The 20,682-nt window shown below is 43.5% G+C and overlaps 1 protein-coding gene across 1 annotated transcript; it reads left to right on the forward strand.

Moving 5' to 3' along the window:
* The first annotated feature begins 1,114 nt into the window (after positions 1-1,114).
* LOC127626061 (growth arrest and DNA damage-inducible protein GADD45 beta-like) lies at positions 1,115-2,728 on the forward strand. The gene is made up of 4 exons (XM_052101597.1): positions 1,115-1,326; positions 1,430-1,531; positions 1,639-1,858; positions 1,941-2,728. The coding sequence occupies exons 1-4, from the start codon at positions 1,283-1,285 to the stop codon at positions 2,052-2,054; spliced, it is 480 nt and encodes a 159-aa protein (XP_051957557.1). The 5' UTR covers positions 1,115-1,282; the 3' UTR covers positions 2,055-2,728.
* The last annotated feature ends 17,954 nt before the right edge of the window (positions 2,729-20,682 follow it).

Consider the following 20,682-nt stretch of genomic DNA (forward strand, 5'->3'; position numbering starts at 1 on the left):
ATCGTGACACTCTTAATTTCAAATTTCAAATCAAATGTTATGAAATTATAATATATATATATATATATACATTTTCATACCACATTTCTACTTCTTTTGAAGGGTAGTTGCTGAGCATATGGGGGCCCTAAGCGAAATCCTACTTGGAGCACCCAAACAAATTTGAATATATTAACCTAAATAGTAATAATATATTATAATAATATATTAACTACACAAAATGCAAAAAGTTTAGTAATAAATTAACAACTCGCAGCTTATGGTATATTTAAAAATATATAAAAAACACCATGTTTGTGGGGCCCCCTAGTGGCTCAGGGCCCACTTGCAAGAAATGGCCCTGGTATTTTTCATCACAAAGTATATAGGTCAAACAATTGATCTCCCCTTAAGATGTTGACCTCAGTTGTTTGTGCAGTGCAATTAAGCGGCAGGATTTTTTTTAACTCGAGCATAACAAGATCCCATAATAACATCAACAGCTCTGATCCTGTGACTGTACCGTATATAATTAGCCAGTGGAAATGGAACAGCCTGGGTGATGAAAGTTCCAGGTAACAAGGAGACAGCAACACTTCTACCTTCTAGAGCCTCTGCAGATGACTTGTTTTGCAAAGTTAAAACGGGTAAAATATGCCTTCAATTTATAATCTTAATGCATCCATTCTTTGACACTTGCACAAATTATTACAGATTTGTGCTTCTGAGAAAATGATGTTCCAAACACTGTTCCTTTCACATATAATTGACATGTGCAACTCAACACTGAGTAGTAGGCTTGTTTATGTAGGGCTGCTTCATTATATTCTGTGCATGATGCAAAGGATTCAGATAGAACAGCAACATGCACAACGAAAGCAACAGGGAAACTCTATAATTTTCACTAGGAAATTCCATCAGACTCAGTACAAACAAATTGAAAGCTACTAAGGTGCATGTTGTGCTGGTTGTTTGGACAGGTTCCGCGAATCAGCCCACGTGGGGTGTAAACAGGAGTTCCCCCTGTTCACCAATGGCTGAGGGACGCTAGACGAACACTTTAAACCAATAGGAGAAGAGAGAGTTTAGCCGACCCAACCCTACTAGAAAGCCGTGTATATATATACAGAGAGTTTCGGCAGGCATACGCAGAAATAACTTCTCTCGTACAGCGAAACGAGCAAAGGACTACTACGACTCCAAGCGATAATTGGATTGTACTTGAGACCACACACTTGAACTGGATTGTATAATTTCGGACCCTTTTCTGGAGACTTGTGGATTACTATTACTTGAAAGCAAAATGACCCTGGAAGAAGTCGTTGGATGCAATATTACTGATAAAAAGTAAGTTGTTTTATTGCATGCCTTCATAACCAATGCGCATCATAGTGGTAATCTAACTATCCGCCGGTCGCTTACCAAACTCACATGTTTTTTTTTTTTACAGAATGGACACCGTGAGCCAAGCATTAGAGGAGCTGCTGGTAGCAGCACAGAGACAAGACTGTCTCACAGTCGGCGTTTACGAATCTGCAAAACTAATGAATGTGTAAGTATAGAATTTGTCTGACTTTTACACAGTAAACTGATGTGACTGACGTGCTTCTTTTTAAGCATACGGACATGAGGCTGATTGCATTTGTTTTGGATTTACAGAGATCCTGATTGTGTCGTACTGTGCGTTCTGGCCACCGATGAGGAGGACCAGGATGATATTGCGCTGCAGATTCACTTTACGCTTCTTCAGGCGTTCTGCTGCGACAACGATATCAACATCCTGCGGGTGTCTGGTCTGAGACGCCTTGCGCAGGTGCTCGGCGAGCCAACTGACGTAGATAACAGCGAGCCGAGAGACTTCCACTGCATCCTAGTCACTGTAAGTATAGACTCTAAACTTGACATTTGAGTTTATGCGCTGATCACTGGCTTTGACTTACGTTGCATTTGCTTTTTCACAGAATTCTCAATGCCAACCATTGAAATGCCAGGCACTGAAAGACGTGAGTAACTACTGCGTAGAGAGCCGTTGCAAAAACCAATGGATCCCATATCTGTCCCTGCAAGAACGCTGAATTACTCGCACTGCTGTTTCTGCAATGAAAGGTTGATCGTCATTCTCTGCGAATGAAAGCAGAAGAGCTCTGCACGAGCCGCCGTTGACTGCTGCGTCATGTAAAGGGGCTGAAAGAGAGAGTGGAACTATTGGAACTGTGTGCACGGTACATTCCACTCTGCTCCTGCAGCTTATCGTGTCCTCGGTAGGGGAAAAGTGGTCGTCTTGGTAGCGGAGGAAAAGAGTTGTTGGAACATGAACTGTGGAAGGCTGCCCGTCGGTACGAGCCGTGATGGGAGAACTTGCAGGCGGGCGGCGTGGGCGGGTACGCCCACCAGTTTCATATGTGCAATGGGTTGGAAAGGCGGTGTGCGTCAGCGTAGAAATCTACCCTTGGTTCACTATTGCTGACTGCAGGACTAACGCATTTTGGAACGCTGAATAAATATTCAGTTTATGTGAACATTAGTAACTATGAACTGTGTAGCTATATGGACTGCAATTTCTTCTGTTTGACTGCACTGAAGTACAGTGTTATGGAAAAATTACATTTTTGAATTTTGATGTTTGTTTGTTATATTGACATGCATACTATGAATTGATGTAAGTTATTTCCAGTAATTTAAATATAGTAATATATGCATTTCTGATCTTGTCAAATGCAATATTTTTCAATAAATTATTGAATGAGAATTTGACATCTCTGACTTGTTTTGCTTTGGGGGTGAGGGGGAAGATGTTTCTTAAGGATCCCTAAGTGACAATCTACCTTCAAAACTATATTACTGTAATAAATACATACTGGTCAAAAGTGGGGCACACTTGACTGACTTGATGATCTTCAAAATCTTTTGACCTTTGGAGGTTTGTACTTAAATGCTTCATTTAACTTTTTAGAAAACTATAAATTGTGCCCATGCATTAATTCCTACTAAACTTTTAATAATAAAAAGCTGCCAACAAGTACCCTTAATAAATGTTACAAAATGCATTCCAGGTGAATTAATACCTCATCAAGTTGCATGAGAGAATGCCCAGAGTGTGCACAGCTGTAATCAAGGCAAAGGGTAGCAACTTTGAAGAATCAGTGATTTTACTATTTTTCTAAAATGTGGTAAATTGTAAAAATAAATAATGAGTCAAAACCTGCTATTGTTTAGGGATTCACTCAAATTATAAAAAATTAAAAGAGAATCCTGTTTCCAACTATAGCATGTTGTAAAATGAACAGGAAGGAAAAGTTTAGAACAAGGAAAATAACTGTAACATGCAGAATGTTGATTGACTTGCAGGGTAAACAGATCACATAGTTTGCCAAAGGATAGTCTTTATTCCCTTCTCTCCTGGAATCTGCGTCATATCCTTACTGATACACAGCTAATTACGCCACTGTACTGACAGGAATGCAACATTAGTCATGCTGAGCTGTGCCAACTGTTGCTCTGCTCCATAAAGAGACTGTACTAAAACTTTGATAAATCCATAAAAGTTTCTATCTGATAACCTGATTCATATAAAAACTTTTCAGCAAGTATTTTTGCTATGATTGGGGGTTAAATCACGCTTAACTAAGTGAATACAACACAAACTGTTATTGTCATATATTTGACTGTTTTTAATCCAACACAATTTAAAGGGAAAGTTCTTTAAAAATGAATATTCTCTCATCATGACTTCCTTTAATCTGCTGAACACAAACAGAAAATAATAAATATCTCGGTAGGTCCATATGCAAGGGATTGGTGGGTCCAAAAAGCACATGAAGGCAGATAAAAATGAATCCGTATGACTCCAGTGGTTTAATCCATATTGTCAGAAACATGTGGGGGAGAAAAAATATTCATATTTAAGTCTTTTTTTTTTTTTTTACAATTAATATCCACTTTTACTTTCACATTCTTCTTTTTTGCACTCTTCATGCATATCACCTGCACCTATTGGGCATGTAGGAGAATTTATTATAACAAAGGACTTGTTTCTCACCCACACCTATCATGTCACTTCTGAAGATATGGAGTTAACCACTGGAGTCTTGTGGATTACTTTTATGCTGCCCTTATGTGCTTTCTGGACCTTCAAAGTTCTGGCCACTTTTTACTTGCAAAGTATAGACCTACAGAGCTGAGATACTCTTCTAAAAATCTTCGTTTGGGTTCAACAGAAGAAAGAAAGTCATACACATCTGGGATGGCATGAGGGATGAGAGAATTCGCATTTTTGGGTGAACAATCCTGTTAAAGTGCACTTATGAGAGGGTCAGCTCCCCTAGAGCAACCTAGGGTTGTATCTTGCTTAAAAACATAACATTATTCCCTTCAGAGTTTGAACCAACAGGTTCTGGGTTTACGACTAAGCTACAACCACTTATAGGCCCACATCTTGATTTGTGAGCTCTATTTTTCAGCTCACCAGTTGCTGTTCAGGTCAGGTTGTGAACTCTGTGAGGTAATGAACTATATAAAGAAAGACCAATAGCAGCTGCTAAAACAAACAGTGCAGCTTATGGGATTCTCCCATCCACACACCACCACCCTGACATTTACATCTAATTAAAATGATCTAAAGTATTAATTCAGAATCATATGCAGTTTGCTGTGACATCCTCTTAGCATTTTTAAGAATTTGCTTATAATCACCGTGCCAATCTGACCAATAATTATTGTACTGTCCCTGCCAAAGTGTGATATTAAAGTAGACTTGTTTCAACGGCTATTAATAGATACGAGTAATCAGAGTTGCCAATATTAGTCTCCATAACGATGAACAGAAAGTATTTCGGGCATTCCCTGTGCTGTGCGTCTGACGTATCCCGTCTTCTACTACGCATTGGCACTCCGGAAACGTCATTGCCCATTTAAGGGCAAATCTGAGTTATTCGCGAAAGCGCTGAGCATCTTGTTCACGTGAAACACTAGCGCGAAATACAATAATATAAACCCGGTTACCATTGTAACATTATACAATCTTCTTTGGAAAGGGCATCTCTTAACTGATATAAGTCGTGCCCAGCGCTCCTACCCCGGTATGTAAGGAATGCGGAAATAAAGGCTCTCTGTATCCATAGAAGTGCCGCGTGTGCGCACGAGCTGTTTCTCACAAGGTGCGTGAATGAATCAGTTTGTTTTTGGTCTTCATCGTGATCACGGGGAAGCGCCCATAGTGGGATGGTAAAGATGTCAGTGCAAAACTGATGTCTATTAGCTCAAAGAGAAATACACATGAATGTTTCAGGCCACCAGAGCAAATTAGGACAAATAATGTGCTGTAAACCAGTGGTTATTAACTGGTTTTGCTTTAAATTTCAGATATTGCACTGAACAAAACACATTGTCCACATAAACCACGTGTATCCTCATTCTGAGCAAATCTGTATCCAATGCAGTCTTTATTTTCTTTTAGACTACCTTGTGTAGTTTTGCCTAATTTGACTAACGGATACCACCTTACAGATGAATTTGCAGCTAAATAAGATCTTGATTGGACACACAAACTTTGCTCTCAAAAACAAAATATAGGCCTACCTACACAGAAAAACAATATGCACTCAGCCATGTAGTGAAGCATTTGCTGTTTAACAGCTGACAGAAGTGATGTTTCAAATGCAAATGATGTGTTGCCACTAAGTTCAACACATACATCTTCATAATTGAACATATTCACACAGCGTAGGGTGATGGTAAAGCACTCTACTTACATTTTTTGGGTGCTGTCTTCACTGAAGTTTTGCAAGTTGCTACATTCGCCATTATTTACAATTGTTTTATCAGACAAGGGATGCAGCCAGTTAACTCCACCACTTCCACTACATACTGCTTGCACTATCTACACTTCAAAATTACGTAATATAATGCAGAAGTGTGCAGTTTGGGACACAGCTTCAGTGTATACATTCGGGGCATGTGCTGCGTTCCATTCAAGTTGTATGTGGGATATTCCTCCTTGATATCTCCTGTCTCTGACCATAAAGGCATTCCATTGCCAGGTACTTGGAAGATGACGTGTAAGAAAACAAAAATGCAATTCTCAAGTTAATCAATATAATATAATAAAAGTAAATGATAATTATAATAAAAGTTAAAGATTTCCAATGGAGTTTCCAAGTTGGAAGTCCGACTTCAAGTGGCAATTCATCGTACTTTTGTAAGTCTGTGACCCTTTCGTTTTCCCACTAGTTTGGATTGTTTGAAAAAAATAAATAAAAATGAACTAATCCAAGGCCATTCACCTGATAAGAACCAAACCAGTGCTGAAAGATTCAGCAGAGTCCCAATATGAAAATTTATGACAGGAATTTTAAACTTCCCTTCCTAAATTGTCAAACGGTAAGCCAAAACATACATAGTAGGTGTGGCCACTTTTACTAAAATGGTTATAACTCATGAACAGAATGAGATACTAACACCAAATTTGGTAAACATATGAATGGGGTCATTCTGAGGACAAAATTACACGCCTCGACCTCATGGTGGTGCTATAATGTTTCGGGAAAAAAAATCGAATCGAATCTTTGTCCAAGGTGCCACCAAGGTCTATGAGGACAGTCTGGTATCTTGAAAAACATGGCCGCCATCAACCAATAAATATTTAACTGCTATTAGATAGGGGTAGAAAAGGCAGATCGGAATGAAACATGGTAGACCTATTTGTCTCTTGGCCCAAGAGGTCTGTGCAAAAAAAAAAAAAGAAGTATATAGTATAACTATTTTGTGTACACGGTGTGCACAGTTCTGTCGCTCACATGGTGTTTTTGTTTTTTTGAGTAAACGCTAGAGCAGGGTTCAGCAACCTATGGCATGCATGCCAGCAATTCCACAACTGCATTCCAATCTACATCTTGATGTAATCCTTCCTCCTGATCACACAGTGTGTTTTCATGAGCTGAATGGGAGGCTAAACAAAAAGTTAAAATGTGACAAGACTGCAGTATACCCAACAGACTCACACAGCACGTGCAAATCATTTGTGCATCACGAGCCGGCACCACATCACTTTCGGTTAATCACGGTAGTAAACGTGCCTACATTCCGTGTATCATTTGTTTCTTTTTGCTTTTAGAACAATGCGTGATGTAATAAGGAAAGCACCATTATTAATCCCAACCCATTATGCAGGAACATTAAACCTTAAACCATGTGTCAACCATTAATTAAACCATTACTTCAAAATTGCATTAAAAGATTAAAAGTCTATGCAAAATATAAATTAAACCTTGAAATAAAGTTTTAGGATTTTGCAGGTGCGATTCACCGAAAAGTGCTAAATAGTTGATCTGCTTGTGATGTGCGAATGGCTTGCACACGCAGCGCGAGTCTCGTCACACTTTAATTGTGTTAGCTTCCCTTTCAGCTGCTTAAAACATGCTGCGTGATCATGAGGAAGGATTACATCAAGACATAGATTGTAATGCACATAAAATAGACTGCTCCTCTCTCACTGTTACTTACATGCTAGTAATTATCCCTCTGTGCGATTTTGAAAAATGTAGTATGACATAATATAAGAAATATTTAAGATTCCACACAATATCGTGATCAGTAATCAAATAAGCAAATTTGTGACATTAACTGTGTTAAGTAATTTTGTACAAAAGTACAGGTTTTCTTTCATTAAAGCACTTTCACAAGATGCTCTGTGAAAATTCACATGTAAGATTTTTCACATGCGGGTTTTGCAAAAAAAAAAATTGCTCGAACTGTTATGCTGATAATATTGTTTTAATGAAAAATAAACTAATAAAATAGAAAAATGCAAAATAGAAAAAATTTCACAAGTGGACTCAAACTCATCACATATATGCGCATGTTTTTTTTCGCACAGCCATTTACCAGGAAAATAAAAAATGTCACTCCATGTCAAAAAGTTTGCTGACCCCTGCTCTAGAGATTGTTGTGCATGGAAATCCCAGGAGATCAGCAGTTACAGAAATACTCATACCAGCCCGTCTGGCACCAACAATCATGCCATCGTGGAATCACAAATTTTTCCACATTCTGATCCTGACCTCTGTCTGCATGATTTTATCGACTGCACTGCTGCCACACGATTGGCTGATTAGATAATTGCATGAATAAGTAGTTAAACATGTGTTCCTAATAAATTGCAAATTAAGAGCATACTTAATATATATATATATATGTTTTATTATCAACTTGATAACAAAGCACAAGAACTTTTGTTATCCCTAAAATATGATAAAAACTTTTAAGGCTCTCCTGAAAACATTCAGGACTTAAACCCAGTAGCCTAGCCCTATCGCCGCCCATGACCCATTGAAAGAATATACATAGTAGGTATGAAGTGATGAAATTGTATTACAAAAAAAAGGAATCGTCTAAGGATAAAAATGTAAAAATACTTGCGATCATGCATCCTAATGTTGTTTTGCTGTTTTAAATAGCATGGCTAAAAGAGAACTACATATACAGGAATAGCCTTGAAACACCTACACAAACTGGCAGAAAAAGAAAGAGGGAAACCAGTCCACTATTTTTAGAGACAATCAAAGGCAGAGGCTCCGGGCCCCTGAAGTTTTCCCTTCCCACAAAGCCTTGATCTGTGTGTGAGCTATAATAACTGTGTGCCACCCAGTCTGTTTCTGCTTGACTATAGTCTGGTCATCAGGTACATGCAGCCTGGCAGTAGCGCTTCTCTTCACCCCCACCCACATTGGCAGCCAGAACAAGACAAAATAAAGCAGGCAAGATGTGACTCTAGTCAATTTTATGACCCATCTTGCAGAGTAGACCCAATGAAACAAACAGTAAAGTCTTAGTTTGTGAATGCTTGCATTTTCATTGCACTTTGAGAGTATTTAACCAGCACTTTATCTCACCACTTGAAACCCATTTCTCATGCTTAATTAAAGCTACCAATAACTGGGTTACAGCAGATGTTGAAAGAGGGGGTTTATGGCTCGTTAGCTTACAAGGAACAAGGATATTGCTACAAAAAGGTCTCAGGGAATGAATGACAAACAAGGGTGTCCAAGATGAGGCAACAGATAAAAGAATTTTCATGTTGGTTTCACATGTTTTAAAAAAAAAAACATTTAATCCATATTTTGCCCATATTAAACATTGTAATATCTCTAAAAATGTAGAGTGGCATATTTCTTAAGACTTTTTAACATGTGAATTTTCTAATTATGTATTTCACATTTCACATGATATATCAAGTTTTCTTGGGGTAACTCCACTTGACATTTGAAAACCTGAACTAACTTAAAAAAAAAGGACACATATCTGATATATTTAAGAGACTTATTGATCTTGACACACATGAGGGTCTACAATTTAATGTAATTCTCTGTAATTTAATTTCCTATTTTATAGGTTTCTTGTCACATTACATCATAGGCCTTGAATGTTGATTATACCACCCTGATATTTGATTCGGCGGACAAAACCTTTCCAAATATTAACAATATTTAAAACAGTACTGCTTTACTACTTATTCAAAATGTAAAATATGTTCATATTCAAGTCATTGTATGAATTAAATGGATTTTAAAATATTTTTTAAATATCATAATCATGTAATTGATACATTTTCAGTTTTTATTGAATGCTGCTTTGATGAACACTATCCTAAAAGGTTCTCTAAAGTCTGATGCGGCTCATGATGAGCGATCTTAATTGTTGCAGGAATTAATTGGTTAAGTGGGGGTTTTAATGTCTGGTGTGTCACTTGTTGCAGTCACTTTGGAAACAGGGAGTGAGCGATAAGAAAATGTACTATTGTATGACACACACAGGGCAGCTGACCAGACAATAGCTAGCTGTGTATTTCTCTCCAGACTGTTGGAAATTGTGTGCACGCTTGCTCAGCCCTAGAGGCGTCACTCTGCTACACAATAGCATTACCAGTAAGTGGCTTTAAAGACTAAATCTGCCTGAATGAAACTGGTGACTGGAGTCGAAAGTGCTGGAGAGCGCTGACGTCAAGCCAGAAAGAGAGAAAGGCCGGGGGTTGGGAGGGATTGAAACAGAGAGTCTTTTCTTCTCCTTGGCAAAAGCCTTGCCTGATTTAGAGTTGCTGACAGTATTTATTTCAGGCTATTAATAGAAGGACCTGCTAGAGTATTTTTAGTGCCTCAGGGCTATATTTATATCGAAGGGAGTGGTGGCCTTGTAGATAAAATAAGGGGCTTCTTGATTCTGTAAATGACTTATAAAAACCCAAACAGATTCTCTTTCCCCTCCTGTGGTTATCCTGCATTGGCCTGTGACTTTCTTTCTCTGATGCAGAGCCTGACAGAGGCTCTTTTTTTTTTTTTTAAATGTGTGCAGTCCTGGACTGTTGCAGCAGTGGTTGGGACAGACAGTACATTGAATCGTGCAGTTCAACCACAATTATAGACTTGTTTTAAGCCCCCTACCACCCAGTTTACCCTGAACTGTAACCACCCACTCCACCCACACCCATATGAATTTATATGTTAGTGTTTTCCCCTGAAAACCTTCCCCTGTTTAATTCAATAATACTGTGCCATTTTAAATGACCTCTCAGTTCTGTAGCAGAAGATCATTTATAATACTGCAATTCAAAAGAAAAGCATAGCTAAAGGGCATTGTTGGGCACAATGCACAGTGGACTGCCTGCAACCTGTCATTATGATGTAACATTGTAAAACGTAAAATAGCTGTAAAAAAGACAATTTAAACAACTTTGCTCAAATAATACACAGGATTTAACAGAATAATTAATGCAAAAAATTAGATTCACATTTCTGCCTTGAAACCCTCCAAAAATTGGCGCCATTTACTTCCATTTTAAGTGCCTCATTTTAATGAAAATGATGGACGACTCGAAATATTTTTTTGTGATAATCAATATTATGGCACAAATGCTGTCAACTGAGCTTAACTTGATTTACCCTAGAATATTCCTTTAAGTGCCATCCTTCTGCTAGGATATATTGTCACTGACATGTAGACTAACACATACAATTCAAAGCTCACTTCCATCTAAATCCATGTTTTTGTCCTGTAACCACAACAAGCAACAGGAAATATTAATATCTGATTTGTTTCTATTTTGCAGTGTAGTGCTGAGAAGCCCCACCCACAGTGAAATCTCATTGGTCTAAATTCCTGCTTCACATAACTATATTTTATACATCAAATATGTAATGATTGGCTGTTTTTCACTTTCAGTATGGACAGACAAATTGATTCTCGCTGGAATCTTGTCATGTCACATATGGTTGGAACACATTCTTGGGTTAATACTTGGCCTCTGTGGGTGCTGTGTAGTGATATACACAGCAGAAGACCACATCAGGATCTTTATTAGGACCATAGTGTTCCTAATAATGTGCTGAGTGAGTGTATATCATGTTAGCACAGCTAGAATGCAACAATCAACCAATCAGCTTCATGGAACTCTCCATTTTATATTCCAAATTTTAAAACAGTAGTTACAATTACGTTTTCTATCTCTATTGAATTTCCTGTCTCAATGCTCCAGGCTGAATTAGGCTGGCTGCAATCTTTTAGTACTGTTGCATTGACAGTGATGAGAGTGCTATAAAGGATCCAATTATAAGCCTCCACTTCTGAGGCCTTAGTGTTGAGAGGGCTGCTGCTAATTTGGTCTTCAATCTAGAAGCATCAGTGTACGTCTGACAATGAGAGCTGCACATCCTCTTTATGAGTCATGACCTCCTCCGAAGCTTAAAAGTTTGAGCCTTTTCTGTCATTGGAACTGTCAGACCATCCACAGAAGGTATACCAGTGATGCATCAGGAGAACATGTGTTGTAAAAAATGTACAGTTCAAAGTTTCCAGAATCTCTTTCAGAAAGAGTTATTGCATTCAAATGAAATATTAAGATGAGAAATGTAATCTAATTTGCAAACTGCATGCACTGACACAAAAAAGACATTACGTGTATAGTCTGGCAAGAGAGGCTAAATATTATAGTCGTGAATGTTTTTAGGTGGTGTGAATCAGAGAGAGATATCATGGTAACAATTAAATTAACCTTGGATCATGGGTGGTCTCATTTAGTGTTATAGGCAAGTGCTACCCGAGAAAAATTATTGTGTGCTGTTTCAAGTCATTTACAGTGGGGAGATCAAGGGCAAAATCTCTCTCCTGGCAAAGCCTTAACAACCTTTATTCAAAGCCTTAACAAGCACAACATTGCAGCATTTTCTACTGGTAATTGAACAGCCTTTTAAGACTTCACACATCAGTCAGCCTGACATATTCAGCATGGGGTTGCAGTATTGCTATCATTTTAGATTTTAAAAATGTGCATGTGATGGGCTTTGTCCATGTTGGAAAAACCAACCATCATACTCTTCATGCCTCTCAAAAGACCTTAGTCAGGGTAGATGATGTATTTAACTTTTCACGATTGAAAGAGTTAAGTTTGTTCAAGTTGAAATGCCTTGACATGAAATGAAAAACATGTCTTTGCAAAAAATTCAAGTAGACAAAAAATTTGAAAAAACATGGGTTATTATGAGATTAGAAGTAGTAAAAAAAAAAAAAAAAAATATATATATATATATATATATATATATATATATATATATATATATATATATATATATATATATATATATATATATATATTGTGCCTACCCTGACACTCTATAAACTTGCTTGTTATTTTTCAGGCACTGCATGCTTGCAATTCATTCAGTATGGGGTTGCTTTCTGCTATAGTTTGAGTTTTTGGGCTCTATTTTCATGAGTGCGCAAAGCGCAGTGCTACATGCTACAACCGTGTACAGTGTCTTATCCAATTTTCTTGAGCACGCTAATTCTAAGTGCAATTTCCTTGCCAGCGCAAAGCACAAGGGGCTGTGGGTGGGAGTGTTTGCACTTTCTGTGGGTGTATGCGCACAAACTGTAGTTCTACTGTATGTTAATGAAGTGGCACAAAGTGCAAATTGCTATTGTCCTGAGAAATAGGTCATTGCTCTAAGACGTTAAAAAAGCACATCTGTTTTTAACGCAAAGTCTAAACTCAGTTCCTGTTTTTGCAGTTTGGTGGTTCCACCAGCAGGTGGTAATAAATGTCCAAACTCTGAAATATAGAGAAACATCAAATTATGTCTATGATGATCACTGTTGCAGCCATTTTATGAAACAAAATTTTTAGGTCATGGTTTATTTTTCAATTACTATTATTATTATGTTCATATTTACAGTTGTATTAATACTAATTTGTATTAGTATTTTTCCACCTGTTGTTGTATGTTGATTTTTAACTCATCACAAAAGGTGCCTGTGGAAGTTGGAGAGGGTTCAATTTTAGTTCCCCTTCTGTCACTCTCTCCACGTTGTGTCAGAGAAGCGACACTAGGGGTCTCTCTTGAGCGCCGATATTCACCTCTGAACTATGAAAAAAGGCCAATGAGAGTTGGCAACCAGTATTTGCATGTCCCGCCCCCGGACATACGGGTATTTAAGCGGCGCAAATACGGGAGTTCATTCAGAAAATTTCTTCGGAGCCGATGGTCGTGTTTGCAGACTGCTGCGTTTTAAACACAGAGTTCCTGCTATCCTCTGCTGCATGCTGTTGGATTCTACGGCGCAAAACAGCGGCTTTCTCCTGTTTGCACGGCTGTGCACTTCCTGCCCCTGAGCGCATCGACAGTTGCAGATAAGAAAGATCTCTCACGAGTTCTTTTGGCATTCACTAAAGTACAGGGGTTTCAGTACAGCGACGCACAAGGGGCGTGGCCATGACATAAAACAAATTTCAGGTCAGCGCACATGCGCATAATAGTGCCTTCTTTCCGCGGGTCTTTCATATTTTCATCGCGGGCTTCAGATTGTTTACATTGATACTATTGGTACATTAATATTTACATATTTTAGCGTGTGATTTTGGATTAATCTACTTTGCCAAACTGACATATTAAATTTCAACATCAGTTTCTATTAGCGGCAAAAAAGGAAAATAATTCAACCGTTAGCGATGTGGGTTATCATCATCATTCACTTTTAGTGCGCATGATCGGTGACCTATGCAAATTTTGAATTAGGAGAACGCCTACACTACCACGTCACATTTTTACGCTGTACTGAAACCCCTGGAAATAAGTGACTGCCGAGTTCTTTCATTCATAAAAGAGTGATTTTATTTAAACGAGTAATTTCCTCTAAAAGAGCAAAAAACACAGCGGTGTTGAACGTCCTTTTAAGGACGCGTCTTTATAAAGATGCCTTTCCGCCCCTGTGTTGTTCCTGGATGCGGTAGAGTACTCTCCGCTTCCGACGGCCACAGGCGTTGTCTCGTGTGTCTGGGCAGTGATCACACTGAGGCTGCGTTTGTGGATGGTTCATGTTCTCATTGCGAGAACATGACCATGACAACGTTGCGGTCGCGGCTTGCTTACAACCGTAAGCCACTCCAGCCGCCCCCCGCGTCGCTCCTTCTTCCCACGGGATTGAGGAGGATGCGGCTGGCGATGGAGGCGATTCGGGGATGGCAGCGGGTGCAGCTCACGCTCGTTGACTCCCGGCACGCTCGTTGACTCCCGTCCCCGCTCGAGGTGGCGTCAACTCGCCTCACAGCCAGTCTGCCTACCCTCTTGCGATGGAAGCAGATGAGTTCGCCGCGACATCGGAGGGCGTGGGATCTGATGCTGAGGGCTCCTCTGGGCTTGCACGCCCAGGAGGAGGCCGACGCACAGATGTCCGATATACTTTCCCGGGCAGCCAACAGCGTGGGCCTGGATTGGAACCCTCCATCCTCCCCACAGCCATCACGGCTGGACGATTGGGTCTTGGGCGTGGGGCGCCGCTCACAGCCTCGCCCCCAGTTCCTTTCTTCCCGGAGGTGCATGATGAGCTGACGTCTTCGTGGAGAGCACCCCTCTCCACTCGTCGCACCGCCACCTGCTCATCCGCCCTCGCCACCCTCGACGGCGGAGTGCGCCACGGGTACATGGAGATCCCCCAGGTGGATAGAGCTTTTGCGCTCCACTTATGTCCCGGAAGCACTACCACCTGGCGGGGCCGCCCTGTACTCCCTTCCCGGTCCTGTAGAGCAACATCCTCGCTCACCGCGAAGGCCTACAGCGCTACCGGACGCGCCACTTCCGCCCTGCATGCCATGGCTCTCCTGCAGGTCCACCAAGCCAAGGCACTTCGCAACATGCACGGTGGTGGCCCTGATCCCGACACGCTGCAGGAACTGCGCTCAGCGACCGACCTCGCCCTGAGAGCGATGAAGGTCACAGCGCTGGCACTCGGGCAGGCGATGGCCACTCTGGTGGTCCAGGAACGTCAGCAATGGCTGGACTTGGTTGAGATGCGTGAAGCTGACAAGACTCGCTTCCTCAACGCCCCTGTCTCCCAGTTCGGCCTCTTCGGCGACACCGTTGAGGACTTTGCCCAGCAGTTCTCCCTGGCGAAGAAGCAGACGGAGGCCATTTCGCACATCATGCCGCGCCGCAAGCTTGCCGCCACGGCCCAGGCCCCACCTGCTCGCCGAGGGCGTCCTCCCGCGCCCAGAAGACCTTCTGCTCCGCCCCAACCTGGGCCCAGCTCTCAGCCCCGGCGTCGAGCAAACTGCAGGAAGCGTACGCCCCCTGCCTCATGGACCCCTTCGAGGACCCGGAAGGCTCCCAAGCGTCTCTGAGACAGCGGACCCAGAGGACAAGAAGTTAGCTCCGGAGGTGGTAAGACCACTCCGTCCCCCGGTGGAGGGCTGGGAGGAGAATCTTTTGTTTTTTCATTTGCCACACCCCCTGATGGGGGCTGCGGTACCCAAATTCTCAATAAAAGAGCTATTTCCTTTACCTCTGGGTCACATGGCCCGCAAATGCCGTTCTCACGGCACTGTGCTTTCAGGCCTCAACAGTCTCGGCACCCAGGATGCGGTGCTCCCGCCCTCAGCCCCACGACTGTTCCCTGGCCGGCCGGTTCAGATGAGTCCAGAGGACGCCAGCATCAGACCTCCTCCTCAGTCACGAACCCGCCCCCTGCCGGGTGTGCGGAACAAGGTAAGTGCTTTGAGTTTATTCTCCTGCTGCGAAGCCCCGCCGGGTATGTCCAAAATACTCGTCCCCTTGGTGCCCCTAGCACGGAGCTTAGAGGCATGGCTTTCACTTTCCAGAGCATCTCTTTTCTCGGTTTGGAGTTAGTCTCAATGACAGCACGTCTCTCCAATGAGCGTGCTCAGTCAGTGCTGGAATGCCTCGCTTCTTTCGAATCAGGCACCGTGGTCCCTTTGAAACGTTTCCAACGGCTCCTGGGGCATATGGCATCCTCCGTGGCGGCCGCGCCACTGGGGTTGATGCATATGAGACCACTTCAGCATTGGCTCCAGACTCGAGTCCCGAGACGAGCATGGCACCACGGCACGCACGGCGTGGAAGTTACCCCTGCCTGCCGCCAAACCTTCAAACCCTGGACAGACCTCTGCTTTCTACGGGCAGGAGTACCCTAGCAGCAGGCGTCCCGTCGCATTCTGGTTACAACCGACGCCTCCAAATTGGGTTGGGGCGCCGTGTGCAACGGGCGCGCAGCCGCAGGCCGGTGGAACCGAGGCCCGCTGCGCTGGCACATCAACTGCCTAGAGCTGCTGGCCGTTTTTCTTGCCCTGAAGAAATTTCTTCCATTGATTCGTGGCAAGCACGTCCTAGTCAGGACAGACAGCACCACGGTGGTGGCCTACATAAACTGCCAAGGCGGGAGTACGCTCCCTCCACATGTCACAGCTCGCCCGTTGTCTCCTCCTTTGGAGTCAGCAGTGACTGGAGTCACTGCGCGCCACTCACATCCCCGGCAACCTCAATGTGATAGCGGACGCGCTGTCAAGACAAAACTTGCCTGGCGGAGAGTGGAGGCTCCACCCCCAATCGGTCCAGCTGATTTGGGACACGTTCGGCAAGGCCCAGGTAGACCTGTTTGCCTCCCAGGAAACCTCCCACTGTCCGCTCTGGTATGCCCTCACAGAAACTCCCCTTGGGACAGATGCTCTGGCGCACAGCTGGCCCGCGGGGCTGCGCAAGTACGCTTTTTCCCCAGTGAGCCTTCTTGCACAGGTGCTATGCAAGGTCAGGGAGGACAAGGAGCAAGTCACTCTGGTGGCCCCCTACTGGCCCAACCGGACGTGGTTTTCGGATCTCACGCTCTTCATGACAGCCCCTCCCTGGCGAATTCCCCTGAGGAAGGACCTTCTTTCTCAGGGACGGGGCACGCTCTGGCATCCACATCCAGACCTCTGGAATCTCCACGTCTGGTCCCTGGACGGGATGTGGAGGATCAAGCCGGCCTACCTTCGGACGTCATAGACACTATTAACCAAGCCAGAGCCCCTTTGACCAGGCATCTTTACACCCTGAAGTGGCGTCTGTTCGCGGACTGGTGTTCTTCCCGAGCCGAAGACCCGCCGAAGTGTGCAGTTAGGTCAGTGCTCGTGTTTCTACAGGAGAGGCTGGAGAGGAGGCTGTCCCCCTCCACCCTCAAGGTGTATGTTGCCGCTATCGCGGCCCACCACGACACGGTAGACGGCAAGTCTCTTGGTAAGCACGAATTAATCGTCAGGTTCCTAAAAGGTGCCCGGAGGATGACTCCCTCCCGGCCTAACCTGTTTCCCTCCTGGGATCTCTCAGTCGTCCTTATGGGACTCCGGAGACCCCCCTTTGAGCCGCTTGACTCAGTTGGACTCAGGGCCCTCTCTCTCAAGACCGCCCTGCTGATCGCACTCGCTTCCATCAAGAGGGTCGGGGACCTGCATGCGTTCTTTGTTAGCGACTCTTGCCTGGAGTTCGGTCCGGCGGACACTTTCGTGATCCTAAGACCGCAACCGGGCTACGTGCCCAAGGTTCCTACCACACCCTTCAGGGATCAGGTGGTGAACCTGCAAGCGCTGCCCCGGGAGGAGGCAGACCCAGCCCTTTCACTGCTGTGTCCAGTACGTGCCTTACGTATTTATCTGGACCGCACACAGAGCACCAGACGCTCTGAGCAGCTCTTCGTCTGCTTTGGGGGACAGCAGAAAGGGAATGCTGTCTCCAAGCAGAGACTCGCCCACTGGGTTGTCGACGCCATTTCCTGGCTTATCACACCCAGGCCGTGCCCCCTTTGCGGGTCCGAGCCCACTCCACCAGGAGTGTTGCGTCCTCGTGGGCACTGGCTAGGGGCATTGCCCTAGCAGACATTTGTAGAGCAGCGGGCTGGGCAACACCTAACACTTTTGCGAGATTCTACAATCTCCGAGTTGAGTCAGTATCGTCCCGTGTTCTCTCAGGTACCGAGCCCGTGAGAACTTCGGTGGCACGTCCACGATCTGACCGGGTGAATCGCTTGCACCCAGCGCCCTTCCCCCTAACCAGGGGAAACAGTGCACCTTCTTTCCCAGGAGATCCCAGGTTTGGGACACTGGTTGACTCCTCCCTAGCCCTCGTGGGTCGCGGTTCTGCGGAGGAACTTGCCGACCCAAACCACTGCGGGTACCACTAGCTACCCTGTACTGTATAGGTGCCCCAAAGGTAAGGCCTCCTGTTCGGACTCCCCCTGTGTGTAAAACCACGGTTCTGTCCCCTCACGAGAGTTGACTCCGTGTTTTCCTTAGGCAGTTACAGCTGCCTCGGGTGCCGTGCTGTATGCTTCCCCCCTCTGCGAGGCTGGATCTACCACCGCACTACTGTTCCGCATAAGACCTAAGTATAGGCCATGCGATGTATTTGCCACTCAAAATTTGCCTCCCCTCCCGGGTAGGTGTGGCCTCCGCAGGGTCTTCTCCGCCCTAATAAGGGCTAAGACCCCCTTCCCTCAATGCGTGTAAGGGCCCCGGCCGTAGTTGCTCTATGCGAGAAACATAGAGAGAACCCATGTTGGCGGCCGTCAGCTTGTTCCCCCCTCCAGGGTAACGATAAGGAATCCTGATGGCTTAAATGGGGCATTGGGGAAGGGTACGTGCAGCCTGATACAGTTGGTCGTTCTGCACGTAGGAATACCTGCTCGCTCCTGTATCAGCGGATCACGCATTACGGCTCAGCGCATGGCTCTTTTAAGTGGACCCCTAGTGTCGCTTCTCTGACACAACGTGGAGAGAGCGACAGAAGGGGAACGTCTAGGTTACATATGTAACCTCCGTTCCCCGATGGAGGGAACGAGACGTTGTGTCTCCCCTGCCACGTCGCTGAGCCGAGCCCCTGTTGTGGCTGGACCATTTCCGGCTCCTCAGAAAAATCCTGAATGAACTCCCGTATTTGCGCCGCTTAAATACCCGTATGTCCGGGGGCGGGACATGCAAATACTGGTTGCCAACTCTCATTGGCCTTTTTTCATAGTTCAGAGGTGAATATCGGCGCTCAAGAGAGACCCATAGTGTCGCTTCTCTGACACAACGTCTCATTCCCTCCATCGGGGAACGGAGGTTACATACGTAACCTAGACGTTTTTTTATGATTTCTTTGACCACTTCGTAATTTTTATTATAAGTTACTTTTGTTTGAAGTGTAATTTGAATTTAGAAATAAATTGCGATTTGTGCGCGCAATTTAGCCAGACCCATTTGCACCTAGACTTAGCACATACTTGCACAAAAATACCAAAACTTCATGGCCATGCCCACTGACTTATCACATAGTGCTGCGCTTATTGCTAGCACTCCTGAAATAGAGCCCTTTAAGCATTTGCAGGTGCTGGGCTTTTTCCATGATGACAAAGACAACCAACATGCACAAAATTACTCTTCACGCCTCAAAAAATGTTGCAGCCTGTTTATAATGTATCACATGCATGCATTTCATTGGGTATGGTGTTTAATCTTTAAGTATTGGCAATTGATGGGATTTATCAATGAGACAAAGAAAACAATCCTGTTCATCATCCACCTTCTATGACATTCAGTAAGCTTGCATGCTGTATTTCATGCATGTAGAAGAAAACATTTTGGCATATATATATTTTCTATTAAATGAAACCCTCAAATTTTATTCTTTTAAATGTCATGCACTTAACATGTCCTTGCTTGCTCTGTAGTCTGCTGAGGTCTTTCTCAGTTAACTCAAATTAACCAACAGTGGAATTTCACCTAAGGCTTTACTAACACAAGAGAAGCCATAGTTTGGCCTTATGTGCATGTCTTTGTTTGAGGCAGCGGTTAATTGAAAGGTACATGCAAAAGCGGCAGGAAGCCTTTAATGATTAGAGGCCTTCATGTGGACTTTTCAGAGTGAGGTTTTACACTCACACCAACAGGTCTGACTGACCCACAGAGTTGAAAGGGATCTTTAAGTGCAGCCCATTTCAATTTCACCCATCCCAAACTGCAGCCACGGCAGAGGGGTGGCTGGGGGGGGTTGTGTGGGCTGTGGGATGGGATGATAGAGACAGACAGTGTGAGTTGCAGGGTGTGGTGACTAAACTGCAAACTGCAGAAATGGGTCTATGTAAAGGGAGGATACAGAGACAGTTCTTGTTAGCTGTTCTTTTTAATATCACAGTGCCATTGCCTCTGCATATGAGACTAACATGCTTAACATTGACATAGAGAAAAAGCGTTCCTCAACAAATTGAAAATGAACCCTGTTGGCAGTTGTAATTATTCAACTGTCACAGAATAAAATCTCACCTTCATGAATTAAAACTATTTGAGCAGGCTTAATAAATCTCCTGTTTAGACTTCAATATATTCGCAAACAAGTTTGAATAAATGTTTATTATTTT

The sequence above is a fragment of the Xyrauchen texanus genome, chromosome 32 (genome assembly GCF_025860055.1).
Source record: "Xyrauchen texanus isolate HMW12.3.18 chromosome 32, RBS_HiC_50CHRs, whole genome shotgun sequence".
Classification (NCBI taxonomy): Eukaryota; Metazoa; Chordata; class Actinopteri; order Cypriniformes; family Catostomidae; genus Xyrauchen; species Xyrauchen texanus.